Source organism: Narcine bancroftii, chromosome 2 (assembly GCF_036971445.1).
Source record: "Narcine bancroftii isolate sNarBan1 chromosome 2, sNarBan1.hap1, whole genome shotgun sequence".
Lineage (NCBI taxonomy): Eukaryota > Metazoa > Chordata > Chondrichthyes > Torpediniformes > Narcinidae > Narcine > Narcine bancroftii.
The window spans coordinates 186,034,499-186,054,316 of NC_091470.1; the positions used below are offsets into that span (position 1 = coordinate 186,034,499).

At 47.7% G+C, this 19,818-nt stretch overlaps 1 protein-coding gene across 1 annotated transcript in view; it reads left to right on the top strand.

Moving 5' to 3' along the window:
- The window catches only part of LOC138753014 (tenascin-X-like), a 161,621-nt gene that overhangs the window by 109,186 nt on the left and 32,617 nt on the right, over nt 1-19,818 (top strand). The window contains exons 55-64 of the mRNA XM_069915608.1: nt 2,451-2,620; nt 3,685-3,984; nt 4,156-4,303; nt 4,393-4,634; nt 6,370-6,669; nt 7,439-7,714; nt 8,276-8,575; nt 15,559-15,858; nt 18,018-18,302; nt 18,504-18,794. Of these exons, the coding sequence (XP_069771709.1) occupies nt 2,451-2,620; nt 3,685-3,984; nt 4,156-4,303; nt 4,393-4,634; nt 6,370-6,669; nt 7,439-7,714; nt 8,276-8,575; nt 15,559-15,858; nt 18,018-18,302; nt 18,504-18,794 (2,612 nt within the window). The remainder of the gene's footprint in view (nt 1-2,450; nt 2,621-3,684; nt 3,985-4,155; nt 4,304-4,392; nt 4,635-6,369; nt 6,670-7,438; nt 7,715-8,275; nt 8,576-15,558; nt 15,859-18,017; nt 18,303-18,503; nt 18,795-19,818) is intronic.

The following is a 19,818-nucleotide window of genomic DNA, read 5'->3' on the forward strand; positions in this document are numbered from 1 at the left end:
ACAAGGATGATTCTGGGAATAAAAGGGTTATCATCTGAGGAGCTCTTGGCCTGTGCTCATTGGAATTTAAGAGAATGAGAGGAATGTAATTGAAACATTCTGAATGTTGAAATGTGCGGACAGACTAGGTTGTTTCCCATGGTGGGAGATTCTAGGACAAGAGGGCGCAACTTCTGGATTGAAGGGTGTCCGCTTAGACCAGAGACGAGGAGGAATTTCTTTAGACAGAAGGTGGGGAATCTGTGGAATTTGTTGTCTGGTCATTGGGTGTATTTAGGCAGAGATTGACAGGTTCTTAACCAGCCAGGGTTTATGGAGAGAAGATTGGGTAGTGGGGCTGAGTGGAAAAATGGATCAGCTCATGATTAAATGGAGGGGCAGTCTTGATGGGCTGAATAGCCTATTTCTGCGCCTATTTCTTATGGTCTAAGACAAATGTGCAAGGCATCATCTTTCACTGATGAGTTTTTTCCAATATGGCAAGGTCATTCCACTCCACACAATGAGGATTGTCCGTCTTGTCATGGGTGTGGGGAGATTCTTCACCTTCAGTCTTCTGAGATATTCTAACCTCACCCTTCACATTTGCAATAGATGTGTAGGTGTCTAACGGAGTAATTGAGGAGTGCGGTAGAACAGAGGGATCTGGAATTCAGATACATAATTCCCTGAAAGTATCATCGGAGGTGGATAGGGCTGTAAAGAGAATTTTTGGCACGTTGGCCTTCATAAATCAAAGTATTGAGTAGAGGAGTTGGGATGTTCTGGTAATGTTGTATAAGACATGGTGAGGCCATACTTGGAGTAGTGTTTGCCATTTTGGTCACCGAACTACAGGAAAGATATCAATAAGGTAGAAAGAGTGCAGAGAAGATTTACTAGGATGGTGCCGGGACTTCAGGAACTGAGTTATTGGAAAATGTTAAACAGGTTAGGAATTTATTTCCCTGGAGCATAGAAGAACGAGGGGAGATTTGTTAGAGATATACAAAATTATGAGGGGTGTAGACAGAGTAAATGCAAGTAGGCATTTTCCACTGAGGGTCTGTGAGGTACAAACTGGAGGATGTGGGTTAAGGGTGAAAGGGGAAAAGTTTAGGGGGAGCATCAGGAGGAACTTCTTCACACAGAGAGTAATGGGAGTGTGTAATGAACTGCCAGCTGAAGTGATAAATGTGGGCACTCAATTTTAACACTTAAGAAGGATTAGGGCAGGTTCATGGATTGGAGGGGTACGGAGGGATGTGGACTGGATGCAGATCAGTGGGACTGTTGTTCCTCCAATTTACGGGTGGTCTCAGTCTGGCAGAACATGAGACCATGGACAGATGTGTCGGCAAGGGAATAGTAGTTCAGCCTAGACTGGAAGGACCGAAGGGCCTTTTTGATGCTGTAATGTTCTAATTGAGTGCCATATGATAGAGATGGCCTGACCACCGCCGCTGGTAAACATGGGGTGAGTGGGTGGAGATGAGCGGACTAATAGTTGGATTCCGAGTTCATTGAAGGTCCTTTAAGGTTTGCAGTAGGCAGACAGAGTGTGAGGCCTGGATCCAGGAGCTGTGTGTGTTGGGTGGCCCTGGATTTTGTGGCTGATTCAGGGACTATGAGTTTGCCCTCTATGTTGGACAGGGAGTACTTGGGCACTGAGGATCAGAATCACATGATGAACATGTGTCAGGATATTTGTTGTTTTGCAGCAGCAATAATACACGTGAAAAAATTGCTATAAATTACATTTTCATAAATATACTATTTAAAATAAATTGTGCAAAGAAAGATAAAAAGGGTCATGTCTGTGATTCACCATCCATTCAGGAACCGGACGGTGCAGAGGAAGCATCTGCTTTTGTACCAGTGAGGGCTTATCTTCAGGCTCCTTCCCGATGGTGGCAGTGAGAAGAGGGCCTGGCCTGGGTGGTGGTGGGGGGGGGGGGGTTCCCTCTCTATCCTTGAGGATAGAGGCTGCTTTCTTGAGACACCACCTCTTGTAGATGTCCTTAATGGAGTGAAGACTGGCGCCCGTGATGGCGCTGGCTGAGTTCACAACCCTTGGTAGTCTTTTCTTGTCCTGTGAATTGGGGCCTCCGTGCCAGACGGTGATGCAACTAGCCAGAATGCTTTCCATGGTACACCTGTAGAAATTTGCAAGGGTCTTTGGTGACACAACAAATCACCTCAAATTCCAAACAAAATATAGCCTCCTTGGTGATTGCCTCAACATGATGGCCCCAGGGTAGATCTTCAGAGATGTTGACACCCAGGAATTTGAAATTCTTTTCCCTGCCCACTGTTGACCCCTTGATGAGAACTGGTCTGCGTTTTCTTGATTTCCCCTTCCTGAAGTCCACAATCAGCTCTTTAGTTTTGTTCACGTTGAGTTGTGATACCACTCAATCACTCAACCAGCTGATCCACCTCCCTCCCATATGATTCCTCATTGGCATCAGTGATTCTGCCGATGATGGGCAGAGTCATCGGCAAACTTGCAGATGGCGTTTGAATTGTGCCACGGATTTGGGGTACCAGAGGTTGGTCCTCAGCAAATGGGCATTTGGAATCCACCAGTTTCTTGTTGGCCTTTGGCCGAACATGGGTGGAAATAACAAAGACAGCCTCCGTATTCCAGTTCGCTCCTTCGGCCATTAGCGCATGAAGTGTAGTATCATCAGAATGAAACGAGACCAGCGGCAGACGCTGTGGTTGTAGTAAACACACCGAAATGCTGGAGAAACTCAGCCGGTCCTTTCACATCTATAGGAGACAGAGATACATCACCGACGTTTTGGGAAAGAGACAAGGTAGAATTTATCATATCTGTGCAAAAAGATATTAATGCCATCCAGTTGGAGGGCACCCAGATGGAAGATGAGGTGTTGTTCCTCCAATTTACGTGTGGTCTCAGTCTGGCAGACTATGAGACCATGGATAGACGTGTCAGCAAGGGAATGGGATGGAGAATTGAAATGGGTGGCCATTAGGAGTTCAATGCTATTGCGGCAGATATAGTATTATCAGCATGGAACAGGAGCACAATTTACTGGCCTGTCCCATGGGGGTAACGAGTATGGTTGCACTTCCCCAATTCTCTGCAATCACTTTGCCTCTCTCCCTCTTTGGACCCTTCTTAATACTTATTCTCCCACTCCCCCCCCCACCCCCCAGCTTCTGGTTGCTTGCCCCGATACATCTCAATGTGGCTTAAGGTCAGGTTGTTTTTGTAAAATGCTCTCGTGAAAATTTCCTGGGAGATTTTACATTGATGAAGATGCCTTAGGATGAGAGATGTCATTAAACGTGGGTGATCCATTTAGAGAGAGTGGGGTCACTCTCCCTCTCTCTCCCATCCCAGTCTCCCTGTCTCTATTCCCTCTCCTATCTCACTTTCCTCTCTCTCTCTCCCTCTCCCTCTCTCTCTCGCCTGCTCTTTCCCATCCCTGTCTCTGCTCCCTCTCCCATCTCTCTTTCCTCTCTCTCTCTTTCCTCTCTCTCTCTGACTCTCTGTCTCTCTGTCTGTCTCTCTCTCTCTCTCTCTCTCTCTCTCTCTCTGTCTCTCTCCCTCTCGTTCTCTATCTCTATTATACATATATACCATCCCCAACCATCCCACTGTCCCAGGACTCAGTCATTACCCAGGAGATGGGACACGGAGACCGGCTAATGACCGTGTGTTTTGAATTTCAGCCTCCGCAGTCAAGGAGGATCGAAAGCCAATGGCCGTGCCCAGTCTGGATGGAGTGTCAGTTTCTAGGGTTACTGGGCATTCCCTTGAACTCTCCTGGACAGCAGGAGGAACTTTTGACTCCTTCCTTATTCAATATGGAGTTAAGGGCTCTGCGGACGTGAGCAACCTCACGGTGACTGGTGAGCAGCGATCTACGGCCATCAGAGGGCTCAGGCCTCGTGTGGCCTACACGCTACGTGTTCATGGGCTCTCCGATAGCCAACTCTCCAGGCCGCTAGGCACTGTCACTCACACCACAGGTACTCCCAAGATTATTTTATCATCATGTAATAAAACAGATGTAATATTACATGAAATTGCATTTTAACTGGCCGTAAAGATTTGTCATCAGCAAAAATTACGAAATTACAGTCACAGAGAGAAAAGCAAGTCCTTTCAGAGTCATTGAGCATCTGTGGATTCACCTCCAGTGCTCCCACAGCCTCTAAAGCCACATAGCCTTCAGTCCAACCCATCGGCGTCCGAGCTCCAGATTCAAACCTCTGACACAATCAGGAAGCCTTCAGCACCCGATGACCCTCAGGAGCCCTTCTTGCCTTCAGCATCCTCTCATATCCGGTTCCGATACCAGGTACCCCTTCAGCCAGTCTCCAGCAGTCCATGGCCTGGTGTGAGTCCTTTGACCTCAAGTCTCCAATTGCCCACAGCCTACCTGGGCTCCTTGCCTCGAGTTACCAACAGTCCGCCACCTGCGTGTTCTTTAGCAGCGGTGCCGCTCGCTGGTCTGCCGCCGTGGTCACCATCCTGTTGTGTCATCTCTTCTGCTTCTCTTACACGTACGATGGGGTGTTCTCCCCATTTGTTAGTGCCCTGTGCCAGTCCGCCGTCTCCCTGGAGTCTGAAACCCTTCGAGGCTACAGGTGTCGCTATCATGGGCCCAGACTCCACAGTTGCAAAATTTTTATAATAAAGGCCATTTAAGGCTTCTACGGACCTGTCAGCAGTAGGACTGGGCAGTCAGACCCCACAGAGAAGTGCTATGTTTCCACTCCCCACTCTCTCTGGGTACATGCCAGCGTTAGCGCTATGGTTCCACCAGTTCCACCATTTTTCCAAGTCCGCTTCAGGTCGTTTCATTTCATGTCATCTCTGCCGAGAAGATGCAGAACCAATCACAATCTATTCCTCATCCATTTTAGTCCACACATCCCCTTAGGAATGGCATGGTCATAGTGATGCTTTTACAGCAACCCGGGGTCAAATCCTGTGCTGCCTGTACTGAGTTTGTACATTCTCCCTGTGACCTGTGTGGGTTTCCTCCAGGTGCTCCAGTTTCCTCCCACCATTCAAGACGTATGGAGGTGGTAGGTTAATTCGGGCATTTGGGTGGCATGGGCTCGTGGGCCAGAAGGGCCTGTAACCGTGCTGTATGTCTGAAATAAAGTTTTGGAGAGGACAGTATCACAGTTTTAAGGTGAACTGGCCGATCAGGATTTTATCCCATTGTTGCCATGGTAAAAAGGTCATGGGGCCAGGGCAAGGGTCTCGCATTCCAAACATGCCGTTGGATCTCCATTTAGTCATCTCAGGAGTACAAGGGTGGGTCTCATCCCGTGTAACATGTTGATGTCATCTCAAATGTGAGGTAATGCATTTTAAGGGCAGTAATAAGAGAGCAGAGTATTATTTAAATGGAGTTAAGCTAGGGAGTGGCGTAGTGCAAAGGGATCTGGGTGGACTCGTACACCAGTCACTGAAAGCTAGCCTGCAAGTTCAGCAAGTTGGCTTTCATAAAGAGGGATTTGGAGTATAGGAGCAGTGATGCCCTCCTGCAGTTGTACAGGGCCCTGGTGAGACCTCACCTGGAATACTGCATCCATTTCTGCTCCCCAAATTTGAGGAAGGACATCCTCGCTATAGAGGGAGTGCAGCGCAGATTTACAAGGTTAGTTCCTAGGATGGCAGCTGGGGTTGAGGTGAGAGACTAGGGTCGACTTTCACACGAGATATATGGAAAATCCCAGTTTTTGGTCAAAAATAGGGGGTCGATTTTTACACGAGATCAATTTTTACATGAGCATATCTGGTATTTGTATTGCTGCTGATCTCAGAAGTTCACTCATATCCATGAGTTTCCTGGTTGCTGTTTGCTAATATCACCCCACACTGTAATGAAACAAACAACAGAACCAATTAACCAATTATTTAGCCTTGATTACGCCAGTGGAAGAAGGGGTACAAAGAGTTCAGTGACTCGTTCTCTGCACTGAGCCCAACTCAAAGCACCAGAGTGTTCACCATACTTTTATACACCTTCTGCTTGAGACCCTTATAAGTTTCATACACCTAATAATTTTGTGTTTCCCTGTGGAGCTTGGAACCGTCTGGGAAATGTCAGGGTGTCCTTTAGGCAAGGTGTATTGATATTCTTGGGGAGTTAGTCACTATCTCACTACAGTACAGAGAAGGCTGTGTTTAGAAGGCAATTATATTCCCACCATCTTACAGGCAGCTACTGTATTTTCTATCCTAATTCATTAACCCTTTGTAAAGCATATTTGTTAAACTTATTCTTTCACACGTTGATCTTTTCCCCGATTCTTGTTTCCCAGCATCGCCTGACGTGGCTCGTAGGGGAAAGGGGGGTGTCAAATGCCAGTAAAGGCTTGTTGTTTGTGTTGTAGCTTCCACAGGGGACAGAGTCACAAAGCCCAGTGAAAGCGCAGAGCTGGGTGCCCTCTCTGCGCTGGTTCTGTCTCCCAGCTCAGTCCGCCTCTCCTGGCCAGCGAGGAGGGACTTTGACTCCTTCATCGTGCAGTACTGGCCCCAGGGTTCGGAGGTCATGCGGAAGGTCACAGTGAAGGGAAGCAGCCAATCCTACACCATCGCCGGCCTCAGCCCCAACAGCAAGTACACCTTCCACCTGTACGGAGTGTCGGGAGGACGTCGCTCCGCCCCATCGTCCGCCACCGTGAGCACCAAAGGTACATCCGCCACACCTCCCAAAGATGACGAAGGAAATATTCAACTCAGCCAAAAAGAATGCAAATATTTCCTTTAAAACAAAACTTGCTCACGGGTCAATAGCTTTCGAGGAACTGCCTCGACCCAGGTATTTCAAGAGATTCCTGGACTTTATTCCGGACTAATCCAAAGCAGTTTCCACAACTTTTTTCCAGCCGCTGCTGCTTTTCATTTCTTTTAGATCTTTCATTTCCCTTTCCTTCTCTGTCCCCTCCCCTCTCTGCCCTCCCTCTGTCTCCTTCTGCACTTTACCTGTCTTGTTTCCACAATATCCTGTCTCCTCAAATCTGTTCCCCACCCATCTCTGCCCACCTCTGCTCCCCACTCTCTCCTCTCTCCAGGGCTCACTCTACCTTTCCTTTCTTCTACTCTCTTTCTCCATCTCTATCTTTCCATCTCTCCATTTCTCTCTCTCTCCTCTCTCTCTCTCTCTCTCTCTCTCTCTCTCTCTCTCTCTCTCTATATATATATATATATATATATATATATATCCATTTATTTATCTGTTTATTTCTGTCTATATTGTTCTCTCACTCTTCCTCCTTTGCTGCTCAAACCATGTCTGCCTCCTCTCTGCTTTGGACCCGGAATCCTGCCAGGAACAAGGAACTTGGGTTGGGATCCTCTGGCGATGTGGACGGACATTCCCTGTTGCTGGTCGCAATCAGGCATCTTTCTGACCTGCACCTTTTCTTGGACCCCCATCCCTCCCACCCACCCCCCCCACAGATGTTCCGGAGTCAGCCTCCCCCACCAGGCCCGGAGTCTCGAACATCAAGGATGACTCCTTCCAAATTTCTTGGACGGTGGAGCGGGTCTTCCAGTTCTTCCTCATCCAGTACAGGGCTCACAGCTCATATGGCTTCCAGAACCTGACGGTGCCCTCTGACCGGAGGTCTTATTACATCGCAGGCCTCCGGCCAAGCACCAGATACATCATCTATCTCTATGGAGTCCACAGGATGCAGCTGACAAAGTTAATGGCCCTTATAGCAACGACAGCAGGTACCTCATGACGTATAGCCAAGATGACCAACTCTTCCATTTGGAGAGAAACTACATTCCTCCTCCCCACCCCACCAACCCCATCACTTCTCGGTGGCAGCCATAACCTGAGCCTTGGAGACTTGCTAGCTATGTCACAGTGGGCAGGTGGGACAGACCCCGACTGATGAAGCCAAATGGCAACAGAAAGTCGGAGGCTGGGGAGGGAAGGGTGAGAGGAAGGGGAGACCAGTGCACTGTGTGGTGAAACTGAGGGGTCAGGTTCTAATTGCCCCTCTCTGTGGCCCGTGGATGTTAATCCATCTTGTATGTCTGGTGCTGAGACAATCCCCAAGATATCTGTCCCAGTTCCACAAGAGACATGAGATCTCCACTGTACCAACATTTGTCCTTTTACCCAGAGTCATGGAGCCACAGGCTCTGTTCATACCCATTGGCCATCTTGAAGAACTTGCCCCTAACAATTGTGGCAGGATTACGAATTTGCAGACGCCGATCATTTCATCCTCCATTCTCTCTCTCTCCTCGTCTGTTTGCCTCCCCCCCCCCTCACCCCACCAGCCTCCAGAGTAAAAGAGGGCCCAAGGCCAGCTCACCCACAGGCCCTGGGTGCCCTCTCGGTGTCGAACATCACGGCTGACTCGCTGGAACTCTCGTGGACAGGGGGCGGGCGCTTCGACTCCTACATCATCCAGTACAGGGCGCAGGACTCCGAAAGAGTCCAGAAGATCCGGCTGGCTGGCAGCCGCCACTCCTACGTCATACTGGGTCTCCGACCCACCACCAAGTATGTCATCTACATCCGGGGCGTGTCCAGAGGCCGCCAAACTGAACCCCTCTCCATCGCCATCAGCACCACAGGTAGCTGGCGCCACCCAACAAGGATTTCTCCAATGGAAATATTTCATTGTAGCAGATATTTCCCCATGAGAAAATCCTTGTTACCACGGTAACCGTAGCTTCTCTCTCCGTAACAATGGGTAACAAGTTTAATTGTACCACAGTTTCATACCTCTGGTATAAAATTGAACACGTCTCCCTTTCTCTTTCCCTGCTTCACCCTCTCCCTCTCTCTTTCCTTTTTTCAGTCTCTCCTGCTCTCTCTTGCACCTCTCTTTCTCTCCTCTCCTTTCTCCCTTTCTCCCTTCACACATCTCTCTCTCTCCCTTCCTCTCTCTCTCTCTCTCCCTCCTCCCTGCAGCCTCTGTGTGTCACCCACAGGCCCTGGGTCTCCTTTTCTCTCAGTCCACATTCTTCCTGCCCCTGCTCCCCCTCTCTCAATCACCTGGGAATAAATATTTGACCGTCAGCTGAAACATCTCTTCACTTCTCCCCATTTCCCATCTGTCCTCCCTCTGCTCCTTGTGACCTTGTCCATCCCCATTCCTCAGAATCACTCTGACCCCCCCACCCCCAGCCATTAGCATCTCCATTTCCCAGTTTTTCAGTCATCTCCCAATCTTCAGGAACCTGGATTCATTCCTTGGGATTGCCCTGATTCCTCATTCCCTATCCACTTCCATTCCATGGGGATTATCCTGAATCCCACTCATTCACCTCACATCCATTCACATACCCAAGGCTCTCTGATTTCCAATCCTTGGGAATCCAGTTCCTTTCCTTATGCTTTTTGACTCCCAATCTTCATTTTTCTCCCAACTATAAGACATAGGAGCAAAAATAGGCCATTCAGCCCATCGAATCTGCCCCAGCATTTAATCATGAGCTGATCCATTCTCCCACTCAGCCCCACTGCCCGGCCTTTTCCCCAGAACCTTTGATGCCCTGCCCAATCAAGAATCTATCAATCTTTGCCTTAAATACACTTAATGACTTGACATGCACAACCACCTGTGGCAACAACATCCCACCACCTTTTGGCAAAAGAAATTCCTCTGCATCTCTGTTGTAAGCGGATGCCCTTCAATCCTGAAGTTGTGCACTCTTGCCCTGGACTTTTCCACCATGAGAAATAACCTTTCTATATCGACTCCATGCCTTTCAACATTCGAAATGTTTCAATAAGTTCCTCCCCCCTCCATTCTCCTAAATTTCGAGTACAGACCAAGATCCATCAAACACTCCTTTTCATTCCCAGAATCATCCTAGTGAACCTCCTCTGAATCCTCTCCAACCTCAACAGATCCTTTCTTAAATGAGGAGGCCAAAACTGTTCACAATACTCCAAACATGGTCTCACTTTAAAAGCCTCACCATCACATCCCTGCTCTTCTGTTCCATTCCTCTTGAAATGAATGCCAGCATTGCACTTGCCTTCTTCATTGCCGCCTCAACCTGCAGGGCCATCCTGCATGAGGACTCCCAGGTCCCTTTGCATCTGGACATTTGCAATTTTCACCATTCCATGAATCTTGTTTCCAATTTCCTGGACTCTCTTTTATTCCCTTTGCTGATTTATTTGCAAATGGACATGACGTGAGAGGACGTTTTAACACCCTCGGTTTGCCAGGCAGATTCATGAGTTTGTACTCTGCACCACAGTTCCTCACCAATTGTCTCTGGCTGTTCCATTGATTCTGATCATCTCTCTCTGAAGCCCTCTGGGCAGAAATGGTTTGTGGTGGCCTTTGGATCTCATGGTTTTGGTTTGGCTACTACCCCGGCCTCCGATCTTGCGCTCAGAGTTTATCTCCGATTGTTTCCCCACAATCTAGAGGATTTGGGGCAGGTCACATTGGCTGCCGGATTGGACAATGCTTTGGTGCTTTGTCCCTGTGCAGTGTTTGACACTGGATTGCCTCCCGAGCGGCACGGTCAGTGCAACGCTATCACAAAGCCGACAGCCCATGTTCGAATCTGACGCTGTCTTTGAGGAACTTGCACATTCTCCCCGTAACCCGCGAGGGTTTTAAATTTCAAATGTAGACATACAGAACAATAACAGGCCAATGTGGCCCATGAGTCCATGCTGCTCAATTACCTCCCCCCACATTTTGAACAGTGGGAGTGTGATAATACAGATTCTATCACCAATGTGTATATGTACATATGTACAGATGGTAGTGTAGGATGACTGTGATTGGCTGAGAGTGTAGCCACAGCTACTGGTAGGTCTTAAAGGATTGCTCCTAGGCAGACCAGGTCATTCTGGACTGGTCGACCTACTTGTGATATGCTCCAATCTTTTAGTTAATAAAAGCCTTGGTTTGGATCAACAAGTCTTTGGTTCTTTCAATGCGCATTACAGGGAGGAAATCAGAGTCACTGGAAAAAACCTACATAAGCAAAGGGAGAGTGTACAAACTCCTCACCGACAGAGCAGGATTCGAACCCTGGTCCCGATTGCTGGCACTGTAAAGGCATTGCACTAACTGCCATGCCAACCCTGCTGCCCCATGGTGCGGTTTTCCCCGTGTACTTCAGTTTTCTCCCACCCTCCACAAGCCTACAGGGTTGTTGTAGGTTCATTTGTCTGCATGGGTTTAAGTAGCCAGAATTAGCTTCTACCTGTGCTGTAAATAAAAATTAAAACTCCTACCGGACTGATTGCTGTGTCTGCAGTTGGGCAGAGACTGAACGAAAACTGTTACTGAGCAAGTCAAACAGTGCGGAGCCACAGGTTGTACCAGCAGACCAAGCAAAATAAAAACCAGTGGCACCTGCAGATTCAGATGATCAGCGATAACTTATGAAGTGAAAAGCAGAAGGAACAGCCCCTATTGCCCCACAACTTCCACACCATTGATGCTGATCGAGTGCTTGTAGCATTTCCGGTTGTTCTGTCAGGCTTCCAGAATCTGCGCGATTGTGCTTCAAGATTTTGGAGAGCCCAGTGATCCCATACTGTGATCTACAATGTATGGAGCATAGCCTGCCGCATACAGCGTTTGCTTGTATCATGGTCTACATTGAATAAAGCATGCACTACCTTTACTACGCATGTAACCCAGTGCAGTTGACCATGAATACAGTTCAACGCACCTGTAACATGGGATGCCAATACAGCTCTATCTACCTGTACATAGCCCAGCATGCCTGCACCACAATATCCAATGTGCAGAACGTGGTGCGTCTGTATCATAATCTGCAGTGTGCAGCATTACGATACAACTGTAAGATAGGACACAGTGTGTCGATACTGCAGGATACGGGAGATATAACAGGCTGCATCTATACCGTGATATCCTGAGTATAAAGCTGTGTGGATCTGTACCACAGTGCCCCATCTATAAGCCTCAGTGTTCCTGTATGATGGAATATGTACTTTAGTGCACCTTATCATGGATACACTATATTGTGTTTGTATCAAAGGAAATTATATAAGTAGCTCAATGCCTGTACCATGGATACAATGTGCACAGCTCAGTATATCTGTACCATGGATACAATGTGCAAAGCTCAGTATAGCTGTACCATGGATACAATATGCACAGCTCAGTACACCTGTACCATAGATACAATGTGTCCAGCTCACTATACCTGTGCCATGGGATACAATGCGTACAGCTCCATATACATGTACCATGGATACAATGTGTATAGCTCAGTAAACTTGTACCATGGGATACAATGCGTACAGCTCCATATACCAGTACCATGGATACAATGTGTACAGCTCAGTATACCTGTACCATGGGATACAATGTGCACAGCTCAGTATATCAGTATCGTGGGATACAATGTGCACAGCTCAGTATATCGGTACCATGGGATACAATGTGTACAGCTCAGTATACCTGTACCATGGGATACAATGTGTACAGCTCAGTACATCTGTACCATGGGATACAACGTGTACAGCTCAGTATACCTGTACCATGGGATACAATGTTTACAGTTCCGTATACCTGTACCATGGATACAATGTGTACAGCTCAGTATACCTGTAGCATGGGATACAATGTGTATAGATCAGTACACCTGTACCATTGGATAAAATGTGTACAGCTCAGTACACCTGTACCATGGAATACAACGTGTACAGCTCAGTATACCTGTACCATGGGATACAATGTGCACAGCTCAGTATACCTGTATCATGAGATACAACATGTACAGCTCAGTATACCTGTGCCATGGGATACAATGCGTACAGCTCCGTATACATGTTCCATGGATACAATGTGTATAGCTCAGTAAACTTGTACCATGGGATACAATGTGTACAGCTCAGTACACCTGTACCATAGATACAATGTGTACAGCTCAGTATACCTATACCATGGGATACAATGCGTACAGCTCCATATACCAGTACCATGGATACAATGTGTACAGCTCAGTAGACCTGTATCGTGGGATACAATGTGCACAGCTCAGTATATCAGTATCGTGGGATACAATGTGCACAGCTCAGTATATCGGTACCATGGGATACAATGTGTACAGCTCAGTATACCTGTACCATGGGATACAATGTGTACAGCTCAGTACATCTGTACCATGGGATACAACGTGTACAGCTCAGTATACCTGTACCATGGGATACAATGTTTACAGCTCCGTATACCTGTACCATGGATACAATGTGTACAGCTCAGTATACCTGTAGCATGGGATACAATGTGTATAGAATAGTACACCTGTACCATTGGATAAAATGTGTACAGCTCAGTACACCTGTACCATGGGATACAACGTGTACAGCTCAGTATACCTGTACCATGGGATACAATGTGTACAGCTCAGTATACCTGTATCATGAGATACAACATGTACAGCTCAGTATACCTGTACCATGGGATACAATGTTTACAGCTCTGTATACCTGTACCATGGATACAATGTGTACAGCTCCGTATACCTGTACCATGGATATAATGTGTACAGCTCAGTATACCTGTATCATGGGATACAATGTGTATAGATCAGTATATCAGTATCGTGGGATACAATGTGCACAGCTCAGTATATCGGTACCATGGGATACAATGTGTACAGCTCAGTATACCTGTACCATGGGATACAATGTGTACAGCTCAGTACATCTGTACCATGGGATACAACGTGTACAGCTCAGTATACCTGTACCATGGGATACAATGTTTACAGTTCCGTATACCTGTACCATGGATACAATGTGTACAGCTCAGTATACCTGTAGCATGGGATACAATGTGTATAGATCAGTACACCTGTACCATTGGATAAAATGTGTACAGCTCAGTACACCTGTACCATGGAATACAACGTGTACAGCTCAGTATACCTGTACCATGGGATACAATGTGCACAGCTCAGTATACCTGTATCATGAGATACAACATGTACAGCTCAGTATACCTGTGCCATGGGATACAATGCGTACAGCTCCGTATACATGTTCCATGGATACAATGTGTATAGCTCAGTAAACTTGTACCATGGGATACAATGTGTACAGCTCAGTACACCTGTACCATAGATACAATGTGTACAGCTCAGTATACCTATACCATGGGATACAATGCGTACAGCTCCATATACCAGTACCATGGATACAATGTGTACAGCTCAGTAGACCTGTATCGTGGGATACAATGTGCACAGCTCAGTATATCAGTATCGTGGGATACAATGTGCACAGCTCAGCATATCGGTACCATGGGATACAATGTGTACAGCTCAGTATACCTGTACCATGGGATACAATGTGTACAGCTCAGTACATCTGTACCATGGGATACAACGTGTACAGCTCAGTATACCTGTACCATGGGATACAATGTTTACAGCTCCGTATACCTGTACCATGGATACAATGTGTACAGCTCAGTATACCTGTAGCATGGGATACAATGTGTATAGAATAGTACACCTGTACCATTGGATAAAATGTGTACAGCTCAGTACACCTGTACCATGGGATACAACGTGTACAGCTCAGTATACCTGTACCATGGGATACAATGTGTACAGCTCAGTATACCTGTATCATGAGATACAACATGTACAGCTCAGTATACCTGTACCATGGGATACAATGTTTACAGCTCTGTATACCTGTACCATGGATACAATGTGTACAGCTCCGTATACCTGTACCATGGATATAATGTGTACAGCTCAGTATACCTGTATCATGGGATACAATGTGTATAGATCAGTACACCTGTACCATAGATACAATGTGTACAGCTCCGTATACCTGTACCATGGGATATAATGTTTACAGCTCCGTATACCTGTACCATGGATACAATGTGCACAGCTCCGTACACCTGTACCATGGATACAATGTGCACAGCTCAGTACACCTGTTCAATAGATACAATGTGTACAGCTCCGTACACCTGTACCATGGGATATAATGGTCTGCACCTGCACCATGATATGCTTTGAACATGGCTCACTGTACCAATACCATGAAGTGTGGATCGAAGGCTCATACCATGAGATGTTGGGTATAAAGCCCTCAGAACCTGAAACCTGAACTATGGTTCATGTTGAGCACAGTTCGCTGAAATCATAATGGTCAATTCAGGTAAGACTGAATGCATGGTAATGCACAGAGCTCTGCATTTGATCTCCCACATTCCAGCTCTGTATTGCGGGGTACATATTAACCGGTGCACTTGCATTTTGGCTTCAGCTACCAAAGACTTTCCCCTCCCTTCCCCCTATGCCACCTCCACCCCCACCCTTCTTCTCCTTCCAGGACGTGTTCACTGGTACTGCCCTTCCTTTGGTCTTGGGCAGGGAGCACTGCCAAATGTCAGACAAGTCAGCCTCTTGCCCACAGAGTCCAGTTGAGGGTCCCCTCCCAGGAGCCGCAGTGTACTCAGATTGCTATCTCCAGCAGATCGTGGTGGGAAGCCAGCCTCGAGGAACCGGCGATCTCCCCACTGGCGAGCATCCCGCAGCCCCCAACTAAACCCTGTCTCTCTCCTCTCATTTCCCCACAGCCTCTGTGGACACCAACGGCGTCAGGCCCAGCCGGTTAAATAAGCTTATACGCCTCTCTGGGAACAATGTGACAGAAAATTCCCTCCAGGTCAGCTGGGCAGCTGAGAGTGGCTTCGATTCCTTCCTCATCCAGTACAGAGCTGAGGGCTCGACAGAGACACAGAACATCACTGCCGCTGCAGACCAACAGTCCGCCTTGATCTCTGGTCTCAGGCCAGCCACCGCATACCAGGTCTCCCTCTATGGGTTGTCAGACAACAGGCGGACGAAGCCACTAACTACTGTCGTAACCACTGCAGGTAAACTTCATGTCAGTCCTTCCTCGGGTGAATTCCCGCTCATGATCCTTTGGATGGGTGGAGGATGAGGGGTGACCTGATGGAGGCATTGAATGTGTGGGTGGTCAGAGGTCCCCCCCACCCCGTCCCAGGGTTGAAATGTTCCATTAACTATTGCTGCCGCAATTGATATCACAGCTCGACAAAGCCATGGTTAAACCCCACTGGGAATATTGTGTTCGATTCTAGTCATCTCACTACAGGAAGTATGTGGATGCTGTAGAGAGGGGATTTACAATGATGTTCGCCTGGACTGGGGAGCATGGTTGAGCAAACTCGGTCTTTTCTCCTTGAAGCGGCAGAGGACGAGGGGGGCAACCTGATAGAGGTGTGTAATATGATTATGTGGATGGCCATAGGCTTTTTTTCCCCCAATGCTGAAATGGCTAACGCAAAGGGCACAGTTTTAAGGGGGCTTGGGAGTAAGTGCGGGGAGGATATAAGAGGTAGGTTCTTCACACAGAGAAAGGTGGGTTCATGGAGGAGGCAGGGGCAATAGAATTATATAAGAGAATATTAGGTAGCTGAGAAAAATGGGGGTTAATGCAGTGGGGAAACTCTATGCAGGTTATTAGGTTGGCATAACCCTGCAGGTACACTCCATGACACAGGTGAATTCCATCCCCTCCCCCCCTTGAATGGCCGGAGGATGAGGGGAGACCTGATGGAGTTGTCCAAGGTGATTTCTATGAATGCTTCTCTTGGGCCTCCAGCGTTGCAATGGTAACCAGTACCACCATCAATTTGCATTCCTTCCTCATTCTTCTGGGTTTGTACCTACACCAATAGGAGTCCTCTGGGAAGAAAGCTTCTGAAGTAAAAACACAACACGAGAAATTCAGCAGGTCAAACAGTGTACTTTATACAGCAAAGATAACAATACTTAACCAATGTTTCAGACGTGAGCCTTTCAAGGGGTGAAAAAATGTAGCCAAGCCCCTGAAGAAAATGGTAGTGGGGGGGTGGCAGAGAGAGGGACACAGACCCACAGGACGGTGGTAATAGGGAGGGAGGGGGGATGGCTCTGTGAATAGAGAGAGAAGGAGGTGGAGAGGTGGAGGAAAGAAGACAGGGGGATGGGGAAGAGAGGGAGGACGGGAGTGGCCAGCAGAGACCGGAGAAGTCGACGTTAATGCCATCCGGTTGGACAGCGCCCAGGCGGAATACGAGGTGTTGCTCCTCCAATTTACGGGTGGCCTTGGTTTGGCCGTATACGAGCCATGGACAGATGTGTCAGCGTGGGAGTGGGGCACAGAGCTGAAATGATTGGCCCCTGGGAGATCCCGGTCGCTGGTGCGGACCGAGTGAAGGCGCTCAGCAAAGTGATCTCCCAGGTCTGCGTCCAGTCTCTCCGAGGCAGAGGAGGCCACAGCGGATGCAGTCGATGACTCCCACTCTCTCTTTCTCTTAACAATAGAGAGTTTAAACCCGGGTATTCACAGGAGAGTCTCAGCGGGTGGGGGGGAGGGGGGGGGCAGGAAATAACTATAAAATAATCTACAATGATAGGGAGGAATGTTTCTCCATCAGGATTTGCAGATTCATTTGGAACTTTCTAAAGAAAACTGGTAAGATAATCTGGGGTGAAACACGAAAGTCTGAGGAAGCTGCGATTGTAGTTAATATCCAAAAGTGATGGTGAAACTCAGCAGGTTTCACAGCGCCCATAGGAGACACAGATATATAACCAATGTTTCCGGCTTGAGCCCTTTATCGAGGTGTGAGCGAAAAGCAGGCTTCCAAACGTGCAGTGGGGGGAGGAGGGAAGAAAGGGCAAGGGAGAGAGAGCACAGGCCAACAGCCAAGAGGCCACAGGTGGGTGTGGAAGATAATCTAGAAGAAATACTTTTCAGGACCCTGGGAACAGGACAGGGGAGTAGGGTTGATTGAAGAACATGTTAATGCAGGTTCCTGTGCCAGAGACACCATGAATTTGACTTGCTGGTTCTCTGAGACATCTCTCTGCCTTTAGGTAGGGAGGCGACTGAGGTCTACAGGAGGATTATAACCAGCTCTTCTCCGAGCAGTTGATCTGCCAATTTCTTCCCAAGTGAAGCTAAGAAGAATCGGAATTTATTTTCATGAACACATCACAGAATACCCTTTTTGTTCCCTTTTAGCATCCGTGGAGCAGGTGACATCCAGCATGTTCGGAAGCCTGTCGTTCTCCAACATCACGGCCAACTCGTTCAAGCTGTCCTGGGAGGCGGACAACGCCTTTGAGTCCTTCCTGATTGAGTACATTGCTCAGGGCACAGACACCCGGTACAACCTCACGGTGCCTGGCAATCGCAGATCAGCCTTCGTCACAGGGATCAAACCAGCCACCAACTACACCATCTATCTCTACGGCGTGTCTGAGGGCAGACTGTCCAGACCTCTGGCTGCCCATTTAACCATCAAGGGTATGTCGACGGGGTGGGGGGAGGGGAGGTCGACATGCTGCTTTATTTCCTCTGCAGGATATATTCCAGCATCTCCATGTCCTCTGCACAATTTGCTTTTCCATTCAATTAAGTGAATGGGCAAACTGTCCCCTCCTCCAGATCATTATCTCCAGGTACTGGTTGACTGGATATTAACCCTGTGTTTCATCTTTCCCACAGCCATCCCTGTGCACTCCACCTCCTTCAGTACCCTCGGGGGGCTCTCAGTTTCTGACATCAGCTCGCACGGATTGAGGTTGTCTTGGACAGTGGAGCAAGGACAGTTCGACTTGTTCCTGGTCCGTTACTGGGACTCAAGGGGGCGACTTGCCTCCAAGGAGGTGATAGTCCCTGGCAATCGCCGTGATATCTCCATCAGTGATCTGATCCCCAGCACAGAGTACCAGCTATCACTTTCTGGCATTGTGGATGGTCGCCAAACAGATCCCATTCCCATCACAGCTCAAATAGGTAATGTTTGGGCTCCATTCCTGTGTTAGCCACCCTTTTCTGCAACTGTCGTACCGACTCGGTGTATTGCAAGCAGTTCTGGGCTCCTCATTTAAGAAAGGATGTGCTGGCATTGGAGAAGGTTCCGAGGAGGTTCACAAAGATGATTCAAGGAATGAAAGGGTTATCATACAAGGAGCGTTTAACAGCTCTTGGCCTGTACTCATTAGAATTTAGGATAATAAAGGGGAATCTTATTGAAATATTTTGAATACTGAAAGGTTTGGACAGAATAGTTGTAGAAAGGTTGTTTCCCATGGTGGGAGCATCCAGGACAAGAGGGCGCAACTTCAAGATGGAAGGGTGTCCTCTTCGAACAGAGATGCGGAGGAATTTCTCCAGCCAGAGTGTGGTGAATCTATGGAAATTATTGCCACAAGCAGTTGTGGCGGCAGGGTCATTGGGTATATTTAAGACAGAGGTTGATAGGTCCTTGATTAGCCAGGGCATCAAGGATTATGGGGAGAAGGTCAGGCAATGAGACTGAATGGGAAAATGGATCAGCTCATGATTGACTGATGAGTCGACTCAATGGGCTGAATGGCCTATTTCTACTCCAATGCCTTATGGTCTCATGGATTCCAAGAAGCCCGTTCTCTCAGCTGGAGAGAACTGGACCTGATTCAGTCTCATTAAAGCCTACATCCCCTGCATGGTTCCATAAAGGGGCGGCATGTTTGGCATAGCTGTTAGTGAAACGCCTTTACACTGCCAGTGATTGGGACTGGGGTTCAATTCCCACGTCGTCTGTAAGGAGTTTGAATGTCCTCCCTGTGTCTGCGTGGGTTTTCCTCGGGGGCTCCAGTTTCTCCCACTGTTCAAAACATGCTGGGGATGTAGGTTAATGGGGTGTAAATTGACCGGTATGTACTTGTGGGCCAAAAAGTCCTGTTACCATGCTGTATCTCTACATTTAAAATTTAATTGCTTTAGAAAAGCTTAATCCAATAAACAGCAGAAAATATTGTCCTTGACTTTTCCACAT